The sequence below is a fragment of the Hydra vulgaris genome, chromosome 11 (assembly GCF_038396675.1).
Source record: "Hydra vulgaris chromosome 11, alternate assembly HydraT2T_AEP".
NCBI classification, from domain to species: Eukaryota; Metazoa; Cnidaria; class Hydrozoa; order Anthoathecata; family Hydridae; genus Hydra; species Hydra vulgaris.
In genome coordinates this window covers 11,266,882-11,289,612 of record NC_088930.1, presented here as the reverse complement: position 1 = coordinate 11,289,612, position 22,731 = coordinate 11,266,882, and the positions used below count along the sequence as shown (strand labels likewise).

Sequence of the window (22,731 nt, the reverse complement as noted above, 5' to 3'; positions counted from 1 at the left end):
ATACAATATTTAGTTGCGACAACTTGCCCATGGCTTCATAGATGTTTTGAGAACATTCAAGTATGTTTCCATGTTTGTCCGCACAACAAATTTTAAAAATACACGCAAAAAAATTAACTTCATAACTTTAATCTTTACTAATTAAATGAATTTATATTGGCGAATGCTTTAAAAAGATTCGCTATTATAAATTTGTTTTATTTTAATACGTTGACTTATTGTTGGAGCCACACATACACAGATATTTAAAAGATTTAATAAAATGGCAGCGTATAAACTTTTTAATAGCATATTTTGATTTATATTATTAAAAAGTTTTATATATACAGCATATAATATATACATATATTAGCTTATACGCTGCCTTTTTATTAAATTCAACTTATTTATGCAATCGTATAACAAGAATATGACAATCAAATATATCATATATATAATGCTATATAATATATAGCATTATATATATGATATCTTTTCAGAGCAGCCGTGGCGCAGTGGTTAGAGTTCTGGCTCAGAACCCAGAGGTCCCTAAAAAAAGTAAAAAAAAATTTGAAACCTTTATTCCCTCATTTTACTCGTTGTTAATTTCCGCATTTCAGCATTCTGTATCTCCGCATTTTACCCGTGACAGTTACAATACTATAAAACAGGAATCTGTTTTGTGGCTTCGGTATTTAGATGTATACGGATATATTATATGGATACGGTATTTATTCATCCATCGCCGAATGTTTTTCTTAATTCTTGTTAAGTTGGCTTAAGTTTTTTATTATTAATATTATTATTATTAAGGTGCTCTAAGAAGTCCTAATGGTCTTTTCACAGACCACCTCCCCATATAGAATAGCATTTAATAGATTAGCTCTCCATTTCCAAACTTACCAAAAGAGTTTTTGTGCCAAGCTGGGAAGCGAACCCAAGGCTTTGCGGTCGGAGTCCAAATGCTTAACCTCTACGCAATGGTTGCATACTACGCCACGGTTCAGTGCTAAAATTCAGGTCAGAAAGTTTGAACCTATTCTAATGTTTTTTTTTGTCAGAATTCACCTGACTTTTTCTATATGTCCAAAAGTTTCGAATTACCTCTATCTTTGTTTTGCTAGGAATAGGTCTAAACATTTCCAAGTTAAAGATACGTCCATATTTGGACGTATCTTTAACGTTTTCTGTTAGAAATATGTCTATACCTTCCTACCGCGTCCGAAAGTTTGGACGTATCTTTAATTTTTTTCTGTTAGGAATACGTCTAAATATTTCTACCGCGCCCGAAGGTTTGGACGAATCTTTAACTTTTTTTTGTTAAGAATACGTCTAGACGTACCCGTAGCCACTGCGATTTCATTTTAATTTAATTAAATTTTTTTTAAAATTTTTACTACCATTATAATCATACAAGTTATTTTTATGATTAATTTTTTTATTTTTTCAATTCGATATTGTTAAAATATTGTTATTATGAAGACAATTATATATATATATATATATATATATATATATATATATATATATATATATATATATATATATATATATATATATATATATATATATATATATATATATATATATATATATATATATATATATATATATATATATATATATATATATATATATATATATATATATATATATATATATATATATATATATATATATATATATATATATATATATATATATATATATATATATATATATATGTATATATATATATATATCTATATATATATATATATATATATATATATATATATATATATATATATATATATATATATATATATATATATATATATATATATATATATATATATATATATGTATACCACACACACACACACATCATGATATCTGGACTCCGTTTTTTAAAAAAAACAAAACCTCATTTTGAGTCATAGTATCTTTCACTTACTATGTTTTCATATGTAAATATGTGGTATACACATATACATATATATATATATATATATATATATATATATATACATATATATATATATATATATATATATATATATATATATATATACATATATATATATATATATATATATATATATATATATATATATATATACACATATATATATATATATATATATATTTATATTTATATATATATATATATATATACATATATATATATATATATATATATATATATATATATATATATATATATACATATATATATATATATATATGTATATATATATATATATATATATATATATATATATATTTTATACATCATTACTTATCAATAAGTTTATTGAGTTTTTTGATTAGTAAGTATATTATTAGCACAAAACTTTAATTTTAGTATGCAATTTAACTTTGGTAAATTATATAATGGATAAAAGTTTCTCTCAATAAAAAATACTTGCTTTATAATATATTCAGAGACAAAAAAAAAAAACATGTTATTTTGCTCAATGAATGTATTATAAAAAAACAAAAACAATATAAGGAAATTATTATAAAAAAATATATGAAATATATTATAAAAAAATAAAACAATATAAGGAAATCATCTAGAGAATCTAGAAACATAAAATTTCAAAAAAAGAGACAAAAATAAAGTGAGTTTAGTAAATGCTGTTAACAATAACAATAGCAACAACAACAAAAAGAACATAAGGTAATTTATATATACAAATATAAATTATAAAAAGCTCTATCTACTTCGACAGCTTTGAAAATTTTTATTTTAGTTTTTTTAATGATCGGAGAATAAATAAAATACATCGTTTTTTAAAGAATATGTTTCATAAAATCTCTATGTTTCATGAAATTATAAAAGTCCAATAGTAAAATTTCACAATGACTTTAAGCTAAATCATTGCATAATAAAGCATATACTTTGACAGACAGTCAAAATGGTATATACTTTTTTTCAACAAATAATCTATTTATGTTACCCATATTTTTCATAATAAAATTGTTTCTTTTATTTGTTTTAATTTTTGAAATAAACCCAGAAATGTAAACCAAGTTTTTTTTAGCATTTGTTTTTTTCAGTTTAGGTAGTTAAAAGTTATTTGTGAAAACTATTTGACAAATAACACAGGTCAACAAAAAAAACATTTTTTTCTGGTGCCGAGCGAACAATTTGTTTTTTGTATAGCATTTTCATTTTGATTTCAAATATGCAACTCATTTTTCACCAACACGTCAAGTTGTAAAGATATTTGGATTCAAATCTTTAGCATTTTTAAAATCCCTAATATTGTCACATAAAAAATTATTCAGAAGTATGTCAACCTAGCTCTCTAAACAAGCATATTTTCATAGAGATTTTAAAAATAATATTTGTTTGTAATAAAAATAAGTATTATTGCTGAAAACATTGTGTTGAAATTTTTTTAAGAGTTAATAAAAATTTTGTTTTCTAGAATATCTATGAAAATACGCTTCTTTTTAAACCCAGGTTGAGATAATTTTTTATTATTTGGGGTAAAAGCCCTAATATTAGGGACTTTTTAAATAATTTTTTATTATTTGGGGTAAAAGCCCTAATATTAGGCCTTTTAACCCCAAATACTAACAACTTGATATGATGGTGAAATATGAGTTGCATATTTGAAATCAAAATGAGAAGTGCTATACAAAAAACAAAATGTTTGCTAGGCACCAGAATTTTTTTTTTTGTTGACCTGTGTAATTGTCTATTAGAAACATGCCTCTTATTGCAACCATGACTTGCTTTATTTACTGTAACTGTCAATGTTTTATAATATTGATTTTAAAATTTATTGTAAAATTTGGTCCTAGACAAAGACTAGGAAAAATTAACTGTGGCTTAGAATACCACTGAATTGGTTGAATTTTGATTTGAAGTTTGAATTGATTAAAATTTGACAAAATTGGTCTTGGTTGAGTAAAAGCTAGATAAAATGTCTTGATAAAAAACTTAACTTATTAGGTGTTAACTCCAATCTGCTATTGTCTTGTAGAAGGCCTCCTAGGCAAAGAATTGAATGTTAAGCAAAATAGTTCTTTAGACCATCCTTGCACCCCTTCTTCATCTATTAGGCTGGCCTAGAGGTAAACCTGTACTATATTAATTCCTGCCTTGCATGATAAATGATGAATCTTCTCTACTCTACTCATAGGTTTTTGTTTGTGTCACCTTGATTTGGCTATTCAACTCCTCCTGTTATCTCCTAAATGAGAGTACAGCTCTAAAACTCAGTTTAATTGTTGTGGAGACAGCTGGTAGTAAGGTTTCCTGAACTCTGTGGTAGCTCTCAGAGAAACTGATTCCATCAACAACTGTAAAATATTTGAGTGTTAACAGTGCCATATTGGGCATGGATGGTGTCCGCTGTTAGTGCTTTTGTTGTGCATTATTATAGGTACATCAGGAGCTTTTAGTTATGACTTTAGGTTAATAAGCAGGACTGAGGCAACTTCACACCTCATTGCTTAGGACGCCATGCTCTATTTTTGATTGAGTCAAACTCTCTTTAACCTAAAACATGACTGTGTTGGTGGCTGCTGTCCTTTGTTTGTAAAGGCTCCAATAGTGATATGGATGGCTTGAGCATATGTTTACCAATTAACCTATCTGCTATAAAATCAAGTTACAATCCTCTAACTGTTCTTTTATGTGCTTTCATTTAGCACCTCTTCATTTAATCGCTTTTTTCTTTATTTTTTATCATTCTCTTTCTCAAGACTGCACTCTTTTAGATGTAGTTTCTGATCAAATTGATTTCCTTTTTTCCTTTAGCCAATAATACTGTTATTGGTGAACTTATAATCCTTATCACACTGAATGGCTTGGCTCTAACACTAACCCTGCTAACACTAAAGTTCAAAACTTCACTATTTCTCAATCTCTTACTCATTGTTAACTTAGTAATTCGTTTTCCAGAAAACCCTAATCACTATTACCACTCATTGGTTTGTGTCTCCTTTTTAACTGTAGTTTGTGTTCAGTTACTCCTTGTTCTTTTTTAGGTGGTTCTGATCATGCTATGCTCTTTCTAAATTTTTTATCAAGCATTTCTTCTTTGGACTCACCCTATCATTGCACTATCTAATATTACCATAAAGCTGACTTGTGGTTTTCTTTATTATGTTTCTAATGCTGATGTCTTTTGTCTCTGATAAAATTACCTCCTACTTTACCTCCAGATGCAAAAGTTTTTATATTTTGATGGTTTTGAGTCAAGTCTCATTTTACTTCATGGTTTTCACATTCTTGTGCAACTTTTACAATTTTGAATTGTAAAAACTTTTTCGCAAGAACAACTCTCTTGAGAACAAACATCTTTTTATTATTGCAAGAAATTAATGTAAAAAGGTGTTGTGTGATGCTAAGCTAAGATGTAATATTCCCAGTTTGTTAAATCTTGTACTCATTCTCGAGTCCTTAATACAAGGGAGGGGGGTGGGGTTTTTGGGTGGTAATAAAAGGAGAGGTGGGGTTTTAGTCCAGATCTAATAAATGGGAAGGGAAGGGGATTTTTTATGTTACAATATAAGTATTTTTTATAAAAAATTTCAGTCAATAAATCCAAACTAATATTTTTTACAAAACTTGCATAAAACTATTTAAATCTAGCACGGCTTGCGGTCAAATGCGCATTTTCTAACAGCTATTTTATAATAATTTCAATTGGATTTGGGTATAAGTTTTATACTTTGGTGAGAAATAAATTAAAAGCTGATTTTCTATAAATCGAGATTTACTTGGTTGGTGATTTTTAAAGCCTGTTAACACTGAAAATTTTTGTTTTTATCAGTGATTGAAATAATTATTTTCTAATTTTTAAGGCCAATTTTCGCTGATTTTTTTTTTGATAACAAGTAAAAATTAATAAACAGGAGGGGGGGGGGGGTTAATAAGCTTGGGGTGGGTGGGAAAATTTTCCAAAAATTAATAAATGTCCCCCTTCCTCCTTTTATTAGGGATTATTATCTTAAAGGCTAGGTTTGAGAGACTTTGTGAATATCTTGAACAGTGTTAATGATAAAGGTAAATCTAGCATTCCACTTTAGTAAATGGGTCTGATCTTATTACCTTATTCAGAACTATTTGCTAAAAATTTTTCCTGTAATTTCTTAAATTGAATGTCCACTCTCTTCTGGTCATTCCAGTTAAACAGATTAGCTCATTGTTAGAGATCCAAGTCACTTCGGCTTCTGTTGCTTACTCTCGAGTCCTTAATAAAAGGGGAGGGAGATTTATTAATTTTTGGAAAATATTCCCACCCCAAGCTTATTACCCCCTCCCCCCCCTGTTTAATAATTTTTACTTGTTATCAAAAAAAAAATCAGTTAAAATCAGCCTTAAAAATTAGAAAATAATTATTTCAGTCACTGATAAAAACAAAATTTTTCAGTGTTAACAGGCTTTAAAAATCACCAACCAAGTAAATCTCGATTTATAGAAAATCAGCTTTTAATTTATTTCTCACCAAAATATAAAACTTATATCAACATATTAAATCCTATTGAAATTATTATAAAACATCTGTTAGAAAATGCGCATTTAACCGCAGGCCACACTAAATTTAAATAGTTTTATGCGTGTTTTGTAAAAAATATTAGTTTGGATTTATAAACCGAATTTTTTTATAAAAAGTACTTATACTGTAACATAAAATTCCCTCCCTCTTTTTATTCTCCTCCCACCCCCCCCTCCTTGTATGAGGACTCAAGAGTAAGGTATTTTTCCATTATTGTCCAATCACTCTTTATTATCAGCAAGGTTTTTGAGACTTTAATCAACAGCTCTCTAAACCTATAAAGATTGATATGCTGGTATTCTCAATAATCTTGCTACTTATGGTGTACCTGAAGAATGTTTTGAGTTTTATCATTTCTTTATAGCCACAGTATTAAAATCATCTTTAGAGGTGAGCACTCTTCATTTCCAATAGCATTTGGGGTACTGCAAGGTTCTACCTTTTGTTCTCTATTGCTTTTTATTTATATTAATGATCTCCTGCCTGTTTTAAGCAGTCGAAAAGTTTTCTCTTTTCAATCGCTTAAAACAGCAGATTTTGAATTTGATCTTTTCATGCAACAAAACTGTTTACTGCAAAAAACTCAAAAAAATATCACAATGTTGTTGACATTCCTATATTGATAAATTGCAACACTCTCACTGAGTCCTCTACTTAAAAGCTTTTTGTATTATCATTCATTTCTGACCTTTCATGGAAACCATACATACAATCCATTGAAAAGAGAGGCAGCCTTAGTAGATGCTGCTTTGTCATTTCCTTATTCCCCATTCTATTCTCTACCTCTACAAAATCTCTTATTTTTCCCTGTGTGGAATACTGTTGTCATATTGTTTTCATAATTCATAATTCTGGTTCTTCTAATGATGCTCCTTCTCTTCTAGACAAGGTCAAAAAATGCATTAATTATGTTGTTTGACCTACTGGAAACAAGTATTTTAAGCAAAATTAAAACCAGCATAAAACTGCTGTATAAGAGTGGTATATGTTTTACTTGCTTACATGCTATTGCTGGTTTTTAGTACACTGGCTTATTTCCACCTAATTTAATCCACCACCATCATCTTTAGCAGCCTCAGCAGCTCCTGTACCATCTTGCTCAGTCACAGTATCATCATCTTCAACAGCCGCCACAGTACCCCCTCCAGCTATATACCAATTACCATCTTTATCGACTATGCCAGCTTTGAGTTTTAATAGATATCAAGCATGTGTTGAACTTATTAAAAATTTGAGGGAAAATTTATTACCAAAGAAAATGTGATCAAGTTCCTCAAACTGAAAGATGAAGAAAAAGCTACAAAGGATGCTGTAAAACTTAACGCAAAGCGTTGACTCATTCAAAATGCCTATCAGTGTTGTAGCAATTGTTCACTATATAATAATTTTTTTTTCTTGTTACCAATAAGTTTAATAGCACATCTTGTCCCTTTTTGACACATTATGGCTGTTTTTTATATTGCTTGGCGACACATTCAAAATAACAATCAATTATCACTGGCATACAAGAATCATCTCTTTTAAGTGCTAAGTTGTTTGCTTTTCTTTTTGAAATCTTTCTGTGTTGTGAGTGTTGAGACTGAATGCATTTGAATGCAGCTTTTCTTAGTGATGTATTGTTTTCTTTCATATCAGTTAATGTGGGTAGTATATCATCTTCCTTGTATGCTTTTGTTTTTTTAGTTGACATTTTGGAGTGAGTAGAATTGAGTAAGTGATAATTATATTAAGAAATAACACAGTAATTGATTTTTAATAATGAGTAAATGATGATTGTATTGACAAATAACACAACAATTCATTTTAAATTAAACCAAATTTTGCTATCATTAATTTATATGATTATTATTATAATTGATATTATTATGTGTTTTGAGTTATTAAAATAACACACCAACAAATATAAAGTGGTAGTTAACTAGTTAATAGAATTTAAAACAACTAATGGAACATAACTTATTTTGATGCTTATAGTCACCATTATTCAAATTTTAGCAAAAATTATGAATATAATTTGTTTTAATTCTTATTTAATTTTTAGAGACATTAAAATAAAAAAAATGGGAAGATTGCTTAAAAAAGATATAGGAAAGCTTTTGAATAGCGTTGCCACAATTTTTTTTGATTGTGATGGTAAGTATTTTTCTTTAAATTTTATTAATAATTATAATTATTAAAGCTGTGTTCTTGAGTCTCAAGAAAAAACCCAACAGCTGTATATGTTAGAACTTTTTTCATTAAATTTTGTAATTTTTTTTAAAAACTGGTTAGTTTGGCATTGATTACTATATTATCTAATTGATTCCGATTTTAAAATACGATTGTTGTTTTAATGAACTTTTTATAAGAATCATTAAAGTTAATATACTTAAAAGGAAGAAAAATTTTGTTGAGATGAAAAAAAAGACAAACTTTTCTATATTATTGAAACGCATTTAAATAAAATCACTACTAATGATTTTTTATATAAATTATTAATGAATTTCATATATATTTTTTAAAATTTATTTTATATATATTTAAATATATCATATATATTTTTATATATAAATATATATATATATATATAATATATATATATATATATATATATATATATATATGTATATATATATATATATATATTATATATAAAAATATATATATATATGTATTTATATATATATAAATATATATATATATATATATATTTATATATAAAAAAAAATATATATATATAATATATATATATATATATATATATATATATTTATATATATATAAATACATATATATATATTTATATATAAATATATATATAAATATATTTATATCAGGTCTTGTTTTAAATAAAAAGTGCTTAATTCATTAGCTTAACACAATATTTGACATCATAAAATTATCTTTATTTTTTTTTATAGATGTTAAGTGTTTTAACTACCGCAATAAATAACCGCAATCTTGTTCAATTTGACAATTAACTCAAGTAACTAAAACAATGTATAAACGTTGTAAATGTAAATATATTATGAAAAGTTTGTTATATTTTCAATTTTAATTATAAATATTTTAATATTAATTTTAGTTCAATATTACTTAGTAAAATATATATATTTATATTTTCATTATTTCTGAAATTGCATTATTGAATTTAAAAAATAATGATTTTTTATTTTTAAAAATTTCAGGAGTAAGCAAAGAATTTTAACATATTGATAAACAAAAACACATGTTAACTACTTGAACAGTGATTTTGTTTTGACTAGCAAAGAATAATTTAGGTTTTTAAGTATATTTTTTAAATTTATGTTGCTTAGCGTTTTCACTTGCGTTAAATAAAAATATAAAAAAGTTCAATGTCTGTTTTGAGCATATTTTTTATACACGTTCATTTTTTGAACGCCTTTGCCAGGAATTTAATGAACAAATGTTTTACCTTATCGTATAAATGTTTTACATTTAAACAAATCACAAAGAAACACAGAGCTATAGAGAAGAATCGTTTTTAACAATTAAATTCTTTATTTTATTTTTTTTGAATTATATTAGACAAAAAAAATTAAATTAAATATAAAAGTCTTAATTATGCAAACTATTTTGTAAATTATTCTCAAAACAAAAAACTTTTTAAATATTATATATACGCAATATTTTAATCGTGGAAACTTAAAAAAGTACTCAACTAAAACAATATAAGTATATTTAATAATTTGAATCAAATCTGTTTATAACAAACATTCCTTAAAAATTATTCATTAAAAATTAAGTTCCTTAACTTGTAAACAAATTCAAAAGTATTTTCATTCTACGTTTAATTTTAGAACTCTTTTTGTTTGCAAGCAATTTAATTTAGAGTAATAAAATAAAAAGGAGAATAAATGTTTAAATCTTTATTAAGAAAAATTTAATTTATTTGTTGAATGATATTTAATTTTATTTATTTACTTATGATATTTAATTTTATTTATTTACTTTAATTTTATTTATTTATTTATGTTAAAATATTTCTTCATCTTGCTTCCTTCATCTTGCTTCCTGGTTCATATAGTTTGCAATCGTTTAAGTCGTCTGTCAATTGTTATCTTGCTCTACAATCTTCGTCTTTTCTCTTCCAGTAACTTCCAACTTTAATTAGTGGTTGCTTGCAGCCTTGTTGAAAGCGAAGATGTTTAAAAAAAAAAAAAATTTAACATGACTTGTGCCATTTATAAACTGTAGGGCAGCTGCCTTTACGACAGCTTGGTTTGGATTGGTTTTAGATAAAGTTTTATTTTGATGAAGATCACACAAATTACATATGATTTTGATAACATAAGTCTTCTCTTTTTCTGAGATAAATGTTTTCAAAGTAATTCTTTTGTCCTTCAAAATATAATCCATAATCGAACTTTAAACAATTTGGAGAGAATAGAAATATACTAGGTTTTTATATACTAGTTTGTCTTATTTTATATCGAAAAATATATAGTGATTAGTAAAGAATAAAGACTCTCATTAAACTAAAATGTGTCTTAGTATTAATTTAATGGAGACTGTAACGTGTGCGTGCATAATGAAACCTCCTTTATATAAATATATAAAGCGTAATATTAGTGTCATCAGCGGGTGTTATAGTCTACACGTGATTTCTTTAACTTTATTATATAACTTGATTTATGAAAAAAAAAAAAATTTATTGAATCGCATGCAGAAGAAATTTAACAAATTGTCTTCATTCAAATATTGCGAGTAACAGGTCATTTTTTTTTCTTCTGTGCTGGCATATCTTAAAGTTAAAGGTACCTTTAACTAATAAGAATAGCAAAGAGTAATAATTAATAAAGAAGTAATTTTTAGTACAATAAAAATAAGTTGTTTATATATTGGCATATTTTTTTTAATATCTCGAAAAAATGTCTTGATATTTTTGTTATCAGAGAATACAAAATATAAATGTTTTTTTGTAATATAGATTTTTATATAGTTTTTTAATTTTTATTAAAAATATCTGAAGAAATATCATTGCAATAAAAAGTTAAACAATTATTTTTAACGTAACTTCTTTCAAACTTTTGTAACAAATATTTTTACATATTGCCATTCAAAAGTTAATGTGGTTTTCTTAAAAATTAATTACTTCTTTTATCTTACCACTAATTTAAAAGTTAAAAAGATAAAAAGTAGCTTAACCAAAATTGCTTAGGTGGTACGTAAAAATCGCTTAAAGCGTAACGCTTTAAAACAAGGCCTGTATATATATTTTAATAGTTATTTAAGTATGCATTTTTTATTATAAATGTCTTTAAATAAATTTTTATTAACTTTATTTTAACTTTAAAAAGAAACAAGTTACTGCAAAGAATTGTTAAGAATCTTTTTTTAATTTTTAAATGTGCATATTTATTAAACAATCGATGCAAGTTATTACTTTATTTTAATGGGTTTCGCATAGTATTATATTAAAAAAAACATGAGTAAAGATAAACGATTCAAAATTATTTATTCCAAACATAACTTAAATAGTTTTATCATTATAGTTTATTATTTATTTTAGTTAAATTTTAATTTTGATTTTTTTGATTTTAATTTTAGTTAAGTTATTTTTATTTTGTTTTTCGTTATTGTTTTTTTTTTTTTACGAAGATTTATTTGCTTCTTTTAGGATAATTTTTGTTTCTTTATACTTAAGATAATTTTTTAGAGCATTTTTAAAATATATACAAATTTTCAAAACATCTTAAAAGCCGTGGTCAGATTTTCAAAATCAAATAGTTTTTATGTGATCATATTATGGTGTAAAATTGCACGCCTTCCTGGCTAAGCCTGAATATGATAATATTTTATTTTTATACAAATGCTCAAACTAACTCTAATTAATAGCATTTCTACATTCATTTAATATTTAATTAACTTGTTTTAGTTAAGTAGTTTAAAAAAGTTAATGTCCTTAAAAAATTAAAAAACTAAGAAATTTCTATGACTTGAATATATATATATATATATATATATATATATATATATATATATATATATATATATATATATATATATATATATATATATATATATATAATATATTTAAAAAATTGTTAATATACTGCTTTTATTATATAAAGATCTTGTTATAACTATTTAGTTATATACTGCTTTTATTATATAAAGATCTTGTTATAAATATCTAGTTATATACTGCTTTTATTATATAAAGATCTTATTATAACTATCTAGTTATATACTGCTCTTATTATATAAAGATCTTGTTATAACTATCTAGTTATATACTGCTTTTATTATATAAAGATCTTGTTATAACTATTTAGTTATATACTGATTTTAGGCAAAAATTCGTTGATTACTGTTTTTAGTCAAAAGTTGGTAGATTACTGTTTTTAAAAATTTGTTGATTTGTGCCAAACAAAGATCATATTTGGATTATATGTTTTAAAATAATTTTGATTCTATATTTTGTTATTATTATTTGTTTTTAAGAAATTTTTATTTTAATTATTTTTTCCAAGAACCAATAAAGGAATTTTTTTATTTTTGAAATAAAGTATTGTTTTTAATAATTTAGAATCCCTTGTTTGTTGACATGTGGTGATAATACCCTTAAACTTATAATGTAATGAGATTTTAACCAATGTAATGTATAAAACATTAAAAAGCCTGTAAAAAACTTATTTTTTATTGCTTCCATATTTTTTTCTTTTTTTTGAAAAGGTGTTTTATGGAATAGTCATGGAATAATTCAAGGAGCAGTAGAAACAATTCAAAAACTAAAAGAAATGGTAAATCTTAAAACAAAAATTTAATATTTGTAATGTGCTAAGAAATAATTATTACTATATATAATTAAACGAAAAAATCTTATAATAGTTAATTACATTCATTTTGAAAATTAGTTAAATATATTTATCACAGCATTAAGTCAACGCTGACCTATTTATTTAGCTGATTTTTGTTTTAGTTTATTTATGTCAATTCAGTTGAAATAAATTTGGAGGATATAAATATATATATATATATATATATATATATATATATATATATATATATATATATATATATATATATATGTATATATATATATATATATGTATATATATATATATATGTATATATATATATAGATTTATTTTTATATATATATATATATATATATATATATATATATATATATATATATATATATATATATATAAAAACATAGTTTTTGTCTACAATCATGTATTTCTGAAATGTATTAAAATGAACTAGTGTTGGTGTTACACTAAGGTTTCCAATCAGTTTTAACCGAAAACCGCGGTTTTTCGTCAAACGGATTTAAATAAAATGTCAGTTTTCAAAAACGGTTTTGGCGGTTTTATTCAACTGAAGCTACAAAGCTATAAGTATTCCAAAAAATTTTCGAATATCAAATAAAAAACACAAATATATTTGAATATAAATTATTCCAATACTCAAATAGAATTCCTTATATTAAAGATTTTTGTTCCTTAAAAAAACATACAGATGTTTTTAGTGTATACTTTGGTTCAATAAAATATTAATGTATAGGTATATAATAAAAATAATTCAGGATATTGCTTCTATCAATTATTTAACTTTTTGAAAATATAATCATCTTCCAGATAAATCACATCCTCAGATTGGAAATTTGCTGCCCGGTGTAAAATTCCAAAATCAAGAGATGTTGAAGGCATCTGTTGTAGATACCGCTCTGTTATAACATGCTCCGGTGGATCCACAACTACTTTGTGGAATCATACTCTGTGTCATGGAATTACTATCAATAGTCCTTGGACTGGAGAATCAAGCAGCAGCTCAAATCCACCACCAGAAAAAATAATTAAAACCATGGACAGTTATTTACAAAAAACGAGCCTTTAAGAAATTATAGCTGATCTAGCTACAGATGGTGTTTCGATTAATACAATAACAAACACAATTATAAATTTTATCAATTAATACGATAAAATTTATTCACTCATCGATTCAGCAAAAAGTAAATCATCTTCCTAAAAGTCCAACAACTGTGATGAACTTAATCCATCAAGAGTTTTCTGATAAAAAGGAGGTGATGAAACAAGAAATTATTGAAAAAATTTAAATTAATTTGAATTTTTTCAAATCTATTTTCATTTTTCACAAAAAGAAGAGACATGGTTCAATGGACTGGGTGATTTGATGTGGAATTACCCATAGTACATAAATTCAGCTTAATGCATAACGAATACACATTTTTGAAACACAGAATGTACATTGGTGTCAACCTGTATGAAAGCGAATGTAAGAAAATCTATAAAACTGGACTCATTAGGATTTATGGTTTCTGTCCAGTTGAAAGTTTAAGACAAATATTAAGGATCGTTTAAATTCATTTGGTGTCTTAAGCTTATGCAATTAATGGGCATTGATGATCAGTTTTGCTTTAATCATGCTATTCATCGTGGTCTATGCAACACGTTATTCAAGAAAAATAAAAACACATACGTACCAATTCCCAAGGAAATCGACAGTGATTCAGAAGAGGATAAACATGGAATTTACAATGATACTTTTAGTTTTGAATCAGTAAACAATGAGGTTAATGTTGATAACCCCGAAATTTTGATGAATGCATGAAAAGTAGTAAAATTCATATAAATGTCATCAGTTTGTAATCAAAATTTTCCGAAGTAAGTTACTGAGAAATTTGGTAAAGAAATCGAACTGCATCTAGATGTTTGTCATCATTATAATTCACTTATTTCAATGACTGCGCTTTTGTTAAAAACTAAGAAATATTTATTCCAGACATTTACTAAATTAAATGTTCTTAATGTAATAAACAAGCTAGATTTTGAGTCATTACTTCATTACATGTCGCTTTAGAGCCAGCATAAACTAGCTGTGGAATTCCTTAGCATAAAAGATGCAACATTATCAACAGCAGATACTGCTCTTTAATTCATTCTTGCTACTGATCAATTCAAATAGCTTAAGCAAGAGTTTTTGTTGTATCAAAGTACGGGTAAATGAACAAAAAGTCTTGAAATGATTTACAATGCGATTCTCTCTATAAAGCCCTCATCAACAGATGTCAAACGCATTTTTATGAGCTGCACTAGTTTCTGTACAAAAATCAGATCATGATTATCTGATGAATTGTTAAAATCTTTAGTTTTCATAAAATTTTATTCAATAAAAATAAGTCATTATAAGTTTTATTTCTAAATATAAACATAGTGTTAGAATCCTTTGCTTTTTAATGTTAGAATCCTTTGCTTTTTAATAAACAATCTAAGATAAACTTACATAAGTTTTATTATTTTACAAGAAAAACCAAAACCATGGTTTTTTATAAATGCGGTTTTTTGGAACTCGTAGTGTTACACACATCAGTTTTACTTATTAGGGTGAAGACAAGTATATGAATGTATATAGCAGTGGCCCATTTCCAGACCCAGTCTAGGGATGCCAGGACATGGACCTGTTTTTTAAGCCCTTTTGAGACCCGTTTTTGACTAAAATGGCATATTTCTGAAAAGTATTAAAATCAATTATTTTCAGTGTTACATGCATTAGTTTTACTTATTAGGGTGAAGGCAAGTATATGAATGTATGTAGCAACTTGAGGGAGTGGTGGTGGTTAAAAAAAGTTCTAAATATTAAAAAAGTCTCCTTATTTTTAAACGTTTCTTTAGTTTTTTTAACTGTTGTTTTTAGGATGATTATTGCTTAACTGTCTCTTTGTAGCTTCAGTTGAATAATATTTTCTATGATACGCAGCTGCTTGGTAGAGAAGCTGACTTTGACTGTCATTTTTTGTCAAAACTTTATTAAAGTCAGTGGCCTATTTAACTCCCCATTCTGCACAGTCATTAACCACTTTTATGGCTATCTTACACACACCTTGTAGTCAACACAAATAGCCCAAGTTTTATAACAAGAGTTTAGAGAAAGCATAAATCTTGTTTAGAGCAAGTCTTCTCTTATCACCTGGTAATGGGTTTTTTTTAAGGCATTTAGCATTTCTATTATTTCTTCAACAGAAGTTTTATCACTAAATAATGGTAGTACTGCTAGATCTTCACTTAAATACCATAAATGAAGTTTAATTTTTTTTTTTTGCAACATCTGCAACTTTTTTGTTAATATGACAATATTTCTTGATTAACTTTAAAAGAAGGAGATCATTTTTTGGCACTGCTGTTGTAAGAGCAGCTAAAAACCAGAAACACAAATGTATTGTGGTTATGAAGAGACATATTCTCCTTGAAATCCCATTTTTTTTCTCTGTGACATTTAACTGATGATTAAAACCAAAAATTTTTGAACATTATATAACTTTAGCTATCCATCTTGCATGATGGTAAGCCCTAGGGATGCAAATAGTTGTTGTACCTTTATCCAGTTCTACTTTTATCACCTTTAATTGGTTTAAACTGTGATTTTTTTGTTAGCTTTTGTTAGCAGTAAGAAAAGATTTTTGTTGAAAATTTTTTCTTACTGCTATTGCAAGAGATTCATAGGATGTAGTTCGAGCTTCCATTAAAGAGGTACAAGAAAATGTTAATTTATTTACATCAATATCAACTACAGCTAGAGCTGGTCTGAAAATCATCAGCACTTGTTGTGGTGTTGTTTTTGTTCAGTCTAATGCTGCATTAAAGAGTTGATTGTTAAGAATGCAACGCTTGGATACCATTATTGATAGTTGACTAGTGCTAAAAGTAGAATGTTGTGAAAGTTTTGGTGAAATTGGCTTTTTGCGTTTGAATTTGGTGAAGTGAAGGCTTTTTGCGTTTGAATTGGCATGTTACAGTCAGAATTTTCATCCAAATAGTAAACTAAATTCGTTAATGGTTCTGTAGATAAAAATTTACTTTCTTTATGTAGTTCCTGGCACCTTTTTTCTTCAAGCTTATGTTTTCTATATTTAACAACTGTTTGCTTATATATTAAGTCTTTGAATGTCATTGAGATCTTTTGGAGACCTCACTGGTCTATTAGGAATTTTTATCTTCATTTATCTTGATGCGACAATCCCATTCACCATGGGCAATGTCAAAAAGTGTATTCATCTTGGTGGTGAATTTTTTCTTCATAGCTATGTTGAGGAGCAGATTTTCTATTTTTGTACTTAGACACCTAAACATGCTGCTGATGAATACTCTTTAATTTAGCTATTGCATGATGCTTTGGTATAATAGGAATATTAGCCTTGAACCAGAAAATCATAACTTCATCTGCAACTGTGTTGCAGGATATTAACATTGTTCACTATCATTTCATAAAAAACTCCACGTAGAACAACACCACTTGCTGACAACTGATACAAACCATCTATTGTAGAGAGAACATGTTCAGCATGTCAAACATTTGTAGTTAAGTGTGGTGCTTTACAAGCATATAAGTTTGAAGCAGCCATTTTTTTAAGTTTTATTTTTATACTTTTTTACTATAATAAAAATAGATTTAATAAATATAAAGTGCTCAAAGTGAATAAAATAATGGTTAAAAAAAATCTTAGATTATACAAACCCCATCCACCCTTTACCCATCCTCTGTGAACTATCTATGTTGTCACATTACAATACTTTATATTATTTGTTTTCAGATTTAATGTTAAACAATTTATAGCAGGATTTTGTATGAAATAAACAGAATTTTAAGATTAGGTTTTTAGACAAATTTTGGTAAATTTAGGGTTCCAAAATAGGGTTTGGGTAACCACTACCCATTATTTGTTTGCAAAAATTTTTACTTATATACTTTTTTTGTCAAACCTCACCAAATAAGAGGTTGTGCAATTATATATATATATATATATATATATATATATATATATATATATATATATATATATATATATATATATATATATATATATATATATATATATATATATATATATTTAGTGTTATGTATATATATGTGATATATATATGTATATATATAGTGTTATATGTATATATATGTGATATATATATGTATATATATAGTGTTATATGTATATATATGTGATATATATATGTATATATATAGTGTTATATGTATATATATGTGTTATATGTATATATATGTATATACATTTAGTGTTATAAGTATATATATGTGAATTTTTGCAGATTCAATTGTTTTATCTAAAATATCTGCAGTTATTGAGGGATAAAAATCATTAATGTCAAATTGAATAAATGTACAGTCTTTTTTATTTTCGATTATGGAAAACTTTTATAAAATCAGTGGTTTTTTTGCACTGTTGTAAATTTAATTTATTTCTAAGAATATTATCAACTGTGTCCAATTTAATTTTGCTTACATGTTCGATCTCACTTTTTGAGGGAACCAGTAACCTATGAAAAAGTTTGTTTTGAAAATTTGGTTCATGATTGTTAAGTGTTACAAAAGTAAAATATTTGGGTTTGTGAATGGAAAAAAATGTTTTGCCAATTATAAGCAATCATTTAAAAATAAAAAGTATTCAAAAAACGCCATGCTGTCAAAATAGATATGGGAATTGAAAGATAAAAATACTGATGATTTTATTTTTAATTGGTCCATCCTTAAAACAGCACATGCATATAGTAATATTTCCAAAAAATGCATATTATGTCAAAAGAACTTGAAATAATTACACATGCGAACCAAGAATGTTTATTAAACAAAAAATTGGAACTAATTTCTAAATGCAGAGACGAAAAATGCAGACAAATAAGTTTCTCCTAAATAACTATAGAAATAAGCTCAAAAAATAATTATAACTAATCCCTGTTTAAAAATATATTTAAAAAAAAAGAAGAAATAAATAATTCTAAATAATTATTTTTATAATAATGTCAACATATTCCACATATGTGTGAAATTTACAGTGGTTAAGTTACTTGTGACTTTCTGTAATTTAATTTTGGTACAAATTGAACTTTTATTAATTTGATTATCGACACTAATCTCCCTCTGCCCCACCCCCCAAGAACAATGAGCACTCTATTTTTTAGAATGCATTAAAAATTATTTGTATATATGTGTACGTATATATATATATATATATATATATATATATATATATATATATATATATATATATATATATATATATATATATATGTATATATTTATATATTTAAGCCAGCTATGAGCTTTTTTTCATTATTCTTTGTTTTTCTTTTTGCAAAGACACTATATATATAAAATAACTATATTTAGGTTGACAAATGCATCTCTCTATATGTATCATCTCTCTCTTTCTCTATCTCTCTTTCTATATATATATATATATATATATATATATATATATATATATATATATATATATATATATATATATATATATATATATATATATATATATATATATATATATATATATATATATGTATGTATGTATGTATATATACAGTCTTTATATCAATAGTATGAACTTACGAAAACCTATATCTGGGTTGGTAAAGTTTGCAATGTTATCAGTAACCTTATCGAAAAGGTAAAAATGTTTGAAATACAATTTGGGCCAGTCTGCACTCCAGCTGATTAAACATACTATAACACCCCAGTCAAAAAAAGATGTAAAAATAAACAACTAAATTAAAATAAATTTGTAAATTTAAGTTTTTTTATAATCTAAAAAACCAGATTAAAACTAGAAGTTTTTAATCTGGTTTTTTAGATTATAAAAAAAGTTTTTGATATTCATTTTAAAAATGTTAGCATTTTTTTTTAAATATGCTAAGGACAATTGTTAAAAGTTACCTCTTTTTTTTAAATTGTTAAATTTTTTAAATATTATTTAAAAAAATATTTTAAGTTGATAAGGAAAGCAGAAACTATTTTGATCTTATTGTCTTAACTATGAATAATTTGATTTTTTTATGAAAAAATTGATTTTTTCTAATGAATTTACTCCTAACAAGGATGCAAGCTCTTAACAGTTAATAGAAACAGTTAACAGAGTTAGCAGAAAGCAAAGAAAAGAGTTAAAGATCAAGAAAGAGGAAAAAACTTTACTCAAGAAAGAGGGGGAAAAATTCCAAAGCATAAATGTTTTAGGAAAAAAACTAGTTTTTAGTTTAAAAAAAAAGTAGCTCCCTCATGCTCAAAAAACTAAATATTTTTTTGAGCATGAGAGAGCGGTTACAGTAAAAGGAAGCAACTTTGCGGAATGACAAGTCACAATTGGGTTTTGGTTGATGGAACTAGTGATGATACCTTGTCCAACAACATTTATAATGTGGTTTTGGAAAACGTGCGCAAATATAACAACAATATTCCAGTATTAAGATTACCTGCTCTTTAAAATATCAGATTACCTGCTCTTTAAAACTACTGTATTGATGTTACATTTTGGGTTAAAAAGACAGGACCATTTGGTAAACTTAAATATAATGCAAGAGACTTGATTTTAACTAAAATAAAAGAACAAATTAGACTACAATTAAATGTACGTTTTAATTTTGGCAAGGAAGGACATCATCAACAGAGTCACAAGGTTGTTGATTTGTTTTAGAAAAATTCGTTTCTACCATTCATTTCTAAAGACTTATGTACAAAAATAGAATGGTGCTGTTACATTCTCAGATCAGTTTAATATTTTTTATAGCTTCTTGTTAATTTGGAATTAAGATTAAGAAAATTTTAAATATTTAACTGCATTCTTCAAGCAGTTCTTAACCATTTCCGCTGAATTCGTTCTTAATTTAATCACAAATTATTATTAAAAGGTTCTGAAGCAAATAAAGGTTTAAAGTGTCCCTCTTGTAAGATATTTCATCTACAACAATTTACAGATGTGATAAGTTTTTTATTTTATATAGATATCTTAATCCAAGTTGTTCATTCCCAATCTCTAATGTTATGCCAAAATTTTGATTCAAGCAAGCAAGTATAACTTCGTTTGTTTTGTTTTGGTTATAAAGTTTCCAAGATTCTCCATACCATTCTTATTGATCCCTATAGCTGTATCACAAAGCAGCATCCTAGTTAAATTCTCAGGAAGAGATTTTAACTAGGAAGTCCATGCCTCTTTCCTTACCAATATTACAATTGTAGCCACAGCTGGCATCAAATCTCATAGTGCTTGATTTTAAAGCAAGTGCTCTTTCCACCAAAACCAGAGGTATTTTGATGATATTTTTGAAAACCTTATTTATGATTAGCTCTCAAGTAAATCTTGATATATGCAATTTGTTGTGTTAACAAATTCTCTATTATTAGTTTTATCATATCAACGATATTTGATCAGATTTGATCATATGTTTTTTGAGTACTAAATTTCAAATCAACAGACAATTGGAATAAGATCTCAAAATAAGTAAATTTTCTAATTTTTTTGCTGAAAAAAATGCAAAAAATGGTAAAACATTTTTCAAAACAAGGTTCCAAAGCATGAAATGTGACCCATACAATAAGGATTAGGAGTGTTTTAAATAGACTTCAAAATCTTTATTAATCCACCATTCTGTGCTGTTAGAAGATTTACCTGAAATAATATATAATTATAAGAGATTAAAAAAACATGTTTATTATTTTATTTTTTAATACATTTTTAAAGATAAATATAAATTTATCTTTAAAATTTATCAATTAACTAATTGTCAATCCTTTTTGATTGACAATTGGCTTGTTAAATAATTTATTTATTAAATCTCAAAAACAGTTCTTTTAGTTCGTAATAAAATATGGATCAACTAAAACCATGTCTCTTTATTCTTTTGAAATTTTATTGAAAGATTCTTTTTTTTTTTAGCACTTATGTAGAGCATTTTCATAATAGAAATATATTTTTAACTGAAAGAGAAAGTTAAATAAAATTAATTAATTTCTATTTCAATAATAATAATAAAACTATTATTATATTCAAAACTAATTTAAAAAATAAAACTATATTTCTAATAGTATTTTGTCATTTTTTCATTAAGTAACTTTTTTCTTGACTTTGAAAAATTTTAAATTGTTAAATTATTTTACTATTAAATCAGGCCTTCCCAGGAGAGGCGTGCGGTCGCACGCCTTGAGTGAACACGGATATTTTTTTTTTTTTGGATAACTCGGCCACGCTTTTTTAGCAAATATTAAAAACGCATTTTTAAAAAGGCGCTGAAAAAATCAAATTAAATTCGTTGTATTATTTTGTAATTTTATTAATAATTTATTCTTTTCATTAATAAGGAAATAATAACATAAAAATAATATATATATATATTTTTTTTGAATTTTTTTTTCTTATAACAAAATTTTTTTTTTTTTATTTTACATATTTTTTTTTCTAATTTTAAATTTTTTCGCATAAGTATGTCTTTTTACAAAAAAT

The 22,731-nt window shown here is 25.4% G+C and overlaps 1 protein-coding gene across 2 annotated transcripts in view; it reads left to right on the top strand.

Annotated features, from left to right (window-relative positions):
* Nucleotides 1–8,521: 8,521 nt before the first annotated feature.
* The window catches only part of LOC101239015 (glycerol-3-phosphate phosphatase), a 34,261-nt gene continuing 20,051 nt past the window's right edge, over nucleotides 8,522–22,731 (top strand). Inside the window, exons 1-2 of one of the 2 annotated variants that reach the window (XM_065810074.1) lie at nucleotides 8,527–8,615; nucleotides 13,161–13,228. In XM_065810074.1, the coding sequence (XP_065666146.1) occupies nucleotides 8,543–8,615; nucleotides 13,161–13,228 (141 nt within the window). In that variant the 5' untranslated portion in view covers nucleotides 8,527–8,542. Of the gene's footprint in view, nucleotides 8,616–13,160; nucleotides 13,229–22,731 lie in introns of both variants that reach the window. The other variant, XM_065810075.1, reaches the window with a different exon arrangement.